Source organism: Trypanosoma conorhini, assembly GCF_003719485.1.
Source record: "Trypanosoma conorhini strain 025E chromosome Unknown Tco_14.4_contig_00055, whole genome shotgun sequence".
Taxonomy (NCBI): domain Eukaryota; phylum Euglenozoa; class Kinetoplastea; order Trypanosomatida; family Trypanosomatidae; genus Trypanosoma; species Trypanosoma conorhini.
Genome location: NW_021704142.1, coordinates 20,606 through 29,160, shown reverse-complemented (window position 1 = coordinate 29,160; position 8,555 = coordinate 20,606). Strand labels below are relative to the sequence as shown.

At 62.3% G+C, this 8,555-nt stretch overlaps 4 protein-coding genes across 4 annotated transcripts in view, besides 7 other annotated features; all 4 read left to right on the top strand.

Annotated features, from left to right (window-relative positions):
* Positions 1-71: 71 nt before the first annotated feature.
* On the top strand, positions 72-4,487 carry Tco025E_01613 (uncharacterized protein; the record flags this gene model as incomplete). Its single annotated transcript, XM_029368551.1, has 1 exon — positions 72-4,487. One exon carries the CDS (start codon positions 72-74, stop codon positions 4,485-4,487), a length of 4,416 nt encoding a protein of 1,471 aa, XP_029231336.1.
* Positions 4,488-4,643: 156 nt separating this feature from the next.
* Positions 4,644-4,669: a microsatellite.
* Positions 4,670-4,703: a microsatellite.
* A 324-nt stretch (positions 4,704-5,027) lies between these two features.
* Positions 5,028-5,075: a sequence feature (A-rich).
* A 52-nt stretch (positions 5,076-5,127) lies between these two features.
* On the top strand, positions 5,128-6,180 carry Tco025E_01612 (uncharacterized protein; the record flags this gene model as incomplete). Its single annotated transcript, XM_029368550.1, has 1 exon — positions 5,128-6,180. One exon carries the CDS (start codon positions 5,128-5,130, stop codon positions 6,178-6,180), a length of 1,053 nt encoding a protein of 350 aa, XP_029231335.1.
* A 6-nt stretch (positions 6,181-6,186) lies between these two features.
* Positions 6,187-6,199: a microsatellite.
* Positions 6,200-6,229: a microsatellite.
* A 56-nt stretch (positions 6,230-6,285) lies between these two features.
* Positions 6,286-6,314: a microsatellite.
* A 212-nt stretch (positions 6,315-6,526) lies between these two features.
* Positions 6,527-7,795, top strand: Tco025E_01611 (periodic tryptophan protein 1; the record flags this gene model as incomplete). Its single annotated transcript, XM_029368549.1, has 1 exon — positions 6,527-7,795. One exon carries the CDS (start codon positions 6,527-6,529, stop codon positions 7,793-7,795), a length of 1,269 nt encoding a protein of 422 aa, XP_029231334.1.
* A 376-nt stretch (positions 7,796-8,171) lies between these two features.
* Positions 8,172-8,203: a microsatellite.
* A 19-nt stretch (positions 8,204-8,222) lies between these two features.
* Tco025E_01610 (IgE-dependent histamine-releasing factor) overlaps positions 8,223-8,555 on the top strand; it is a gene marked incomplete at both ends in the record, with an annotated part of 1,008 nt that continues 675 nt past the window's right edge. Inside the window, one exon of the mRNA XM_029368548.1 lies at positions 8,223-8,555. This exon is cut by the window's right edge and continues 675 nt beyond it. Within this exon, the coding sequence (XP_029231333.1) occupies positions 8,223-8,555 (333 nt within the window).

The window sequence follows — 8,555 nt, the reverse complement described above, 5'->3', positions numbered from 1 at the left end:
CACACACACACACACACACACACACACACACACACACACACACACACACACACACACACACACACACACACATGGAGACGCCAAAAAATGAAGTGACGCTTGGGTCCCGTCTGGCGACGCGTTATGTGCCAAACCAGATTCTCTCCTCCACCCTCTCGTGGGGTCCCCTCATTGGTGTCGAGGAAGTCCTGCGGCTGGAGAAGCGCTTTGCGGCGCGGAGCATCACCCAAGATGGTGACCCCGCAATCACGAAGGAGTGGCTCATCCACTTCATCATGGAGGTTCTCGAGGAGAAGGCCAGGTTTACCACCAACGGCGTGGAGCTTGAGGAGGTGGTGAGCAGCGAGCTGCCGCTGTTGGATGAGGACAAGATGAGCGTGTATAGAGAGGAGGTGCTGCGGTGGGTCGGCTCCTTCTCCATCCAGCTCTCCGTGCACGACCCGCTGTGGGAGGCCTGTGAGACCAGCAACGCCGGGCTTGCACGCCTCGAACGCAGCACGTGTAACACCACGCAGGCAAGCTCGTTGCACACCGTGAGCTCGTTTAGCACCGCGAGGCAGGGCAAGTCTACCACGACCACCTTCACGACTGCCAGCGTCCCTAACAGCAGTAGTGGGACTGATAGCAAACCGCGAAAAGGGCGCCTGGAGCGCTCACGCTCGGTGGCTCGCATGCTGTTGAATTACAACTTGCCTTCCATGTCTGTCGCCTCGCAGCGGAAGGAGCCGGTGCAGCACGAGATTGTGCGGTGGAGTGACCTGACCACAAACTTCGTGAAGGACTATGAGCGGTTTCATCAGCTTGACGAAAATGAGTTGACCTTCACCCGCGTACGCGCGGGACCCGCGTCGGGGCATTCCTCTCCCCTGCGTTCCTCCCAGGGGAAGAATGGCGCGGAGGCGCATTGGTCAAGGGTGGCAGGGGGCAGGCGCGACTCGGAGCCCGACGCGCTCAGCGGCAAGGAGTTCCACGTACAGTCCGCGGATCAGGTCCTGGTGGCGCCCCAGACAGGCTGCATCATCACGGCTAGCAAAGACGGCGTTGTAAAGCTGTGGGACGGGGAGACGGGGGGATTTATGCGCAACCTCTACAATGCGGGGACGGCATGGGTGATTGGGATGTTTTTGCTGCCGGACGAGGACCACATTCTCATCGCGACGACGAACAGCCAGTTGACGGTGTTGGATTTCCCTGAGGGGAACGTGCTGCAGAAGTACCTCGGATGCACCTCGCTGCAGTCGGCTCTCTACGAGGTCGTGCAGTTGTCCGCGACGAAAGTGCAGCGGTATGGGATGAGGCCGGGGGAGTGCGGGATGTACCGTGTGGCGCTGCGCAAGGATGAGTCGGCAGAGAAGTATCACCGCCGTCGTCGCGAGACGCAAAACTACGCCTTTGCAAAAACGCTCCCAGCAAAGCCTGTGGTGGGTTTTGACGCCCCAACCGCGTCGTGGTATGACACCTTCTCGGGGATTTTCTTCTTTGGCACCGCCGACGGCGTCGTTGGGGCTTTTGACATCGCCGCCGACGTGCGCCCAAGCTCCCTCATGGCCGGGGCGAACAGCAAACCCGTGCATCTGCTTTTCATGGCGGAGGTCCACGCGGCAGCGGTGGTGGGCATGTTCTACACCTCCTACGTCACCTCGCTCTTCACGGCTGGGGCGGACGGCCGCATTTACCGCACTCCGCTCGGTTCGACAGGGAGGCCCTTGGGGGAGCCGCGCCTTATTCTCCAGCAGGCAAGAGCGATCCGCGCGATGCAGTGGTGGCCGCCGTCAAAGTTCTACGTCACGATTCACGTGGATCGGCGGGTCGCCCTGTGGGTGATTGGGCGCTACGGTGACCCCCTCTTCGAGTTTCCATCCGAGTCGCAGGGAATCGTCAGTGCGGCCCTGCACCCACGGCGACAGCGGCTTGCACTGCTGCTCTCGGACAAGACCATTAAGGTGTATGAGACGCACGGCAACAAGTCGCTGGCCACCATTGCGCAGCCGGCGCAGGAGTCGAACTTTACCGCGACAGATGCCTCGCGGCAGATGATGGAGCGCTCCGCCATTGACGAAGACGGTGTCTTGGCGTGGCACCCGCTTCATTCGTCTCTCATTTGTTGTCTTCGGGCGGCAGTCATTTACGAGCCGTCGCGCAGCCAGCTGCAGGCGGCCGAGCCTAGTGCGGGGTCCGGGCGCCCGCTCTCCGGGGACGAGCGTGACGCGTCTTGCCGGAGCTACTTCCAGGAGGTCAAGAGGACCGGCGCGGAGAAGTCACGAATGCGGGGCTCAGTGGGCTTCGTGGAACCGCGACGCGTGGACACCCACCGTGGCGGGGTTGTTGCAATGGCTGTGCAGCGGCAGTCGTGGCAGATACACACATTCGATGAGGGGTGCTGGCGCACCTGGGACCTGGCGACGGGCGAGCTGAGGCGAAGCGTGGACGTCCCTCGCGTCGCGCGCATGGAGCACATGCCTGTGAAGCGGGCCACCGTTGCCTCCAGCTCGTGGACGACGGCGCTTCAAACACGACTAGCAACGGGTGGCCAGGATGGTTCGGTCCTCACCTGGGACCCTTCCACGGCCGCCCCGCTCGCGGCAGAGATGCTGGTGCAGGACATTTCCGAGCAGCTGGACTCGGATGTAACGGTGATGTCGCATAGAAACAAACTGATCGCGTGGAGCGCGCGTGTGTGTCGCGTCACGAGCTACAACTCTGGTTTGTTCCTCCCCAGCGGGCTCGAGGAGAGTAAGTCGGTTGTCTTGCGTGTGCCCTCGCTGTCCTCTGTCACCGCCTGCTGCGTCGTGCGGGATGCGTACCTTTGCTTGGGCACCGGTGACGCCAGGATATTCTTCTTTAGCATCCGCGGTGGGGCACCCACCCACGACTGCGTCCTACGCGATAAGACGGAGGAGGAGCGGGGCGCCGTTGTGCAACTCATCTTCTTGAACGAGCAAAACCAGAACCTCATCCTCGTCATCCTCGACGTTGGTATCCTCTTTGTGTACTCCTACGTCAACCAGGCCGTCGTGTACCGCCTGCGCCTGGTGCGGCGCTTTGAGTGCCGCATCCACAAGGCGCTGTACATCCCGGAGGACGGCAGCGTCGTCTGTGGGGACTCCCTGGGCCGCGTTCGCGTCCTCGATGTGCGCGGCTGCACCTCCCCTTCGGCGGAGTTTCGCCAGGTCATAATCCCGCGGGCGACGTTTCAGGGCGCCACGGACGAAGTCAACGCATTGGACTATTGCCATCTCGCAGGCCGCCGCTACCTGCTCGTGGGTTCCCTGGACCACATGGTGCGTCTCTTCGACGTGGACGACGCGAACTGGCTGCAGGCCCCCTACTCCAGCACGAGCCCGTTGCGATCCACGCAGGCCACTGTGCGGTTTGTCGGGGTCTTTGGCCACGACTCATGGAGGCTTGCAGATCCCACAACCTTCAGCGAATTTCCGCCCGTGGCGCCGCCTGTGCTGGCGGCCAACACCGCGGAAGAAGAAGTTCTGCTGGAGAGCATTCTACACGCAGACGTGCGATCCGGCGGCGTCAAGAGCGTCATGGACTCACTGCTGGACGATGACACGGCCGTGTCCCGTGGTCGGTCGCGTAGAGGCACGAGGGCCGGAACGCCCTTCTCTGGGCCGGCGTCACCGAAGGCGCCGCTCGCGCGGCCGTTTTTTCTTACAGACGTGGCCAATCCCCAGGAGGAGATACGCATGCGCTCCTTCTCAAACATCTCCATGGAAAGCGCCAGGCAGCCGCAGCCTACGCAGCGCTTGCAGGAGCAGCAGGGCACACCGCTGCTTTCCTCCCTGCCGGAGGGAGGTGGCCTCCTCTTGTCGCGAACGACGGAGCACTCATTGCCGCAGCAGCAGCAGCAGCCGCCGCCGCCGCCGTGCGTTGGGCGGCGCTCGCAGCTTCGCGCCGGCGCGTGTGAGGCGCCCCCAACCCCGACCCCAAGCCCCAGTCCAGGCCAAGCCCCGCTCGCCACGGAGCAACAGTCGCCCGGGCGACAGGGCGAAAGCCCACGCGAGGACACCAGCCTTTGCCCCGTCTCCTCGACAGGGTTCGATCCGATGCAGAGGAAGAAGCGGGCGCTGCTGGGCATGACACGGCGCCTAGAGGCGGTGCTGCCGAAGGGTTTTGCCAACGGCGAACTCGCCAGGAAGGCCAACGAGCTGCTCATGGGGGACACACGCCTGGGTTTTCGGCAGACCAAGTCGGGGCGAAGTCGGCCGGAGAGCGGCGAGCTGCAGTTGGCCCTCGAGACGCGCCGCCGACTGGCGGAAAGGATGGAGGAGTACAAAAAGACGCAAGCGAAGCGACGCAGCGAAAAGAGGAACTCCCTGCCGCTTGTTGCGGCGCGGCATAAACTCACTCCTGTCGTGTTCCCGCAGCCGAGCGTTCTCCCCAGTGAGGCAAAGGCCAGCTTCGTCTGGATGCTCAACGCTCCGTCGGTGGAGGTGCCGCAGCGGCCTGTCACACATGCGAGGAACGCAATGTAAAGAAATTCCTCACATTTGTGAGGAAGAGGCATCCGCGGCCACGTGGGCCACTGAGAGGAGGAAAAAAGGAAGGAAAGGAACGACAAAAAAAGCCAACAAGCAAAACACAAGAATGCTACATTCGCTGGCATGTTTAATGTGTAGTGCATGTGAAGTTTTCTGTCTTTTTTCTTTCCTTCTTTTATTATATATATATATATATATGTCTATGTGTATCCGTGTGTAACTGCCGCTTCTGTTTTTTTTTTTTGTGTTGCTGCTGACGATGGCGACGAGCGCATTGGCCGAGCATCGTAACGGCGCAAGTGCGTGGGAAAGAGGCACGGGACGTGCGCTGCGTCACTGTTTCTGCGAACCCCCTTCCTCCCTCCTCGTGCGCTGCGCCACGCCGCTCCCCCGCGCCCACGGCACTGCACACCGGCCGCTGGTGTTCGCTCTATGATCCCGCGTCCTGTCGCTTCGCTTCCTTCCGCGCAGCAGAGTAGCGGCGGTGTCGCGTGTGTGGAGGGGCGAAGGGCGGCCGGGCTGTGGACCCCCTCCTTTTTTTTTCTTTGTCGTTGTTTTTTTGTATTGTTTTTGATTTTCTTTCACGCGGGGAGGACGCGAGCGCGCTGACGACGGCGCCCCCGCGGAAACTGCAATGGCGTACCTTGTGCGGCCGCCCCTCGTCCCGGAGCCGCCCTCGGGTTCCGCGCCCCACAAGAGACGCGTCCCCGACAACGACGACGACCTCTACCGCGAGGCCGTGAACTTCGCCGACGTGGAGCGGCTTCTTCTTGCGGGTGCGGGCGAAACGGGCTTTAAACTCATCGCGCAGGACGCCGCCTGCGGCATCTCCCTCCACAGCCGCCCCGTTGAGGAGTGCCCCATGCACCTCATGCGCGCGGAGGTGGGGCTGCCGTGCCGACCCGCTGAGGTGCTGGCATACCTTAACGTCTCCACGCGACGACGGTGGGACAGGCACATCGCGGAGCTAAGCGCTGTGCGGACCCTTCCGCGCCCGGGCCGGGACGCAGTGGACGCCGCCGTTGTGGATGTCGACAGTGTGACGGAGCTCCAGCTGTTGCCTGGGCAGAGGCGGGTGGCGTTGTACTACATGGCGGTGCGTACCCCCATCCCACTCGTGCAGAACAGAGACTTTGAGCTTGTGGTGGCGGAGGAGGTGCGCCGGGACGGAACGGTGTGGGTCAAGGCCTTTTCTACGCCACTCGGATACGTGGAGCCGCTCGACCCCCGCCAGTCCGTTTACGTGCGGGCGCTTATGCTATTTTCAGGCATTCTGGCGCGGCCGGTCCCTAACTCGAAGGGCAACACGGAGTGCCACGTCAGCTACGTCGCCCTTGTGCATCCCATGGGCCTCATCCCCTCCGTCGTGGTCAACCTCGTGCTGGGCGCTCAGCTGAGCGCCCTTCGGAGGCTACAGCGCTTCATTCGCCGGCATCCACTTTCCACACTTGCCGCGGAGATCACGGCAAGCGAGGCGAGACGTGGCAACGCCGCTGCTCGGCCGGAGGCGACGGAGCAACCGGCTGGGCAGAGTGCCGGGGTGGTGGGGCGGGCGGGAGAGGCCGGCAGTGCTGGCGGCAGCGGGAGCGAGGCTGAGGCGGCAAGAGGCCAAACAACCTCCGAGGTGCGACGGAGGCTTGCGGCACTCAGGGCACGCGTGAGGCGCAAGCTGCCGTCCATGTTGTAGCAGACTGGCGAGGTGAATAGAGGGAGAGAGGGAGGGGGGCGAGGCGAGGCGAAACACAGCAGCTGCTGCGCAGCACGCCTTGAAGGCGATGAGGCGGGTGCGCCTTCTCTCCCTCTCTCGCTCTCTCTCTCTCTTTTTTTTTTGTGTTTGTCATTGCTTTTTTATCCCACCTGCTTTCGTTGTGCCCCTTGTGCTGCTGCTGTTGTTTTTGTTGATTTGCTCCCCTCCCCCACCTGCCTCTCTCCCCTGGCGAGCGGGCGAGAGAGAGAGGAAAAAAAGAAAAAAAAAACTCTGTGGAAAGTCTCGCGGAACCCGCGTACTTCGCCCCCCCCCCAGGCCCGCACGGATGCTGACCTCCTTCTCGTGGGTGCCGAAGGGCGCCATGAAGCCCGTCCCGCTCCACTCCACGGAGAGCCTGGAGACGGTGCGGGAGAAGCTGCAGCGGCAGAACCCCGAGTACGTGACGGAGGAGGAAGTGGCGGCGGCAGGCGGACGCGGGCCACTGGCGGGCGATGAAGACGGCGGCAGCGATACAGACAGGGCCGACGGTGTGAACGCTCTGCAGTTTGGCGGCGGCGGCGACACCATTTTGGAGCAGGTAGAGTCGGACGATGAGGAGGAGGCCAACGACACGAACTTCAGGGAGACGGACATTGTCTTCGTCACGGCCTCCGCCGAGGATCCTCAGCCGCGGCTGGAGCTCTACGTCTACGATGAGCCAGAGGACACCATGTACGTCCACCACGACGTGGAGATCGCAGCCTTTCCCCTCAGCACGGCGTGGCTTACAGACGGCACAATGTCGCTTTGCGCCGTCGGTACGATGCGGCCATTTGTGGAACTCTGGAGCCTTGACGTCATTGACGCGGTGGAGCCGGTCTGCCTACTGGGCGGCTGCGTCAAGTGGGAGGACAACTACAGAAAAAGTATTAAGCCCCGCATGCTGCAGGACGACTCGCACAAGGACGCCGTGATAAGCGTCAGGTGGAACACGTGTGCGCAGCACATACTAGCCTCCGGCAGCGCCGACAGCAGCATTAAACTGTGGGACCTCAACACCTCCAAGTGTGTCGGCACGTACGCGGAGCCAGATAAGCTGCAGAGCCTCGACTGGCACCGCGAGGAGGCGAACCTGCTGCTCTCGGGTGGCTTTGACGCGACGATGGTGCTGCGCGACTGTCGCTCACCCAACCAGGCCGCGCTGCGCTTTGGCACGAACGGCGTCGTTGAGCACGTGGAGTTCGCCCCGCACGGAGGCAGAGTCCTCTACGCCTCCACGAATACGGGCGGCTGGATGGCGTTTGAGGCGCGCATGCATGCGCAGCCCCTGTGGCAGCTGCAGGTGCACGAGGCGGATACCACCTTCGCCGCCTCGCCGCACCTCGCCGGCCTGCTTGCCGCGGGAGGCAAGGACGGCAACATTAGTCTCTGGGACGCGCGCGACGCGTCTCGGCCGCCCACGCAGATCGTATCTCGGTCGTACCGCACGGGGGCGGTCCTCTCGGTGGCGTTCCACCCCAACTCCCCGCATATTCTCGGTGCCTGCGGCAGCCGCGGCGAGCCGCTTGTGTACACCACCACCAGTGACATAAAAGACATATTCCGACCTCAGTAGCGTCCTCCTGCGTGGTCGCCACTTGCCCATTAAATGTGCTCCGATTAAAACAGTAAACGGAACAAAAACGAGAAGTAATGAAAACATAAAAAAATGGGGGAGGGGGGTGATGAAGCAAAGAGAATATCAATCAAGGCTTTACTTCGGTACCGATCACGCACGCGCACCTCCGCACCTACGCCGAAACCGAAGATGCAGGGGGCCCGCGTTGTCGTCCTCCACGTCCCACGCATGCACCGCCACCGCCACGCACCTCAAGAAATGAAGTGGGGAGGCCTTCTGACGGTCTGTGTTTTTGCCTTAGCGTGCGTTTCTCTTGCCTTGCCCTGTTGCGCCCCCAAGCATACTCTCCCAGCTCCAAAGCGAAGGCGCACTCCACACACACACACACACACACGCAAGGCACACCCGAGGAAAAAGCCCACAGATGAGGATCTTCAAGGATGTCCTGACAAACGCCGAGGTCTTCTGCGACAACGACAGGCCCGTGGAGGTCGAGGGCGACGTTGTGTACGTCCTGAAGGGCAGCTACATTGAGGTGGGCGGCGAGGACTACGGCATCTCCGCCAACGTGGACGAGGACGCCGGCGAGGGCGCGACGGGCGACGTCGACGACTCCAAAAAGCAGGTCGTTGATGTGGTCTTCAACAACCGCTACACCGAGACAAGCTACGACAAGAACTCGTACATGGCGCACATCCGTAGCTACATGAAGCGGCTCCTGGAGAAGATTGAGAGTGAGGAGGAGAAGAAGAAGTTC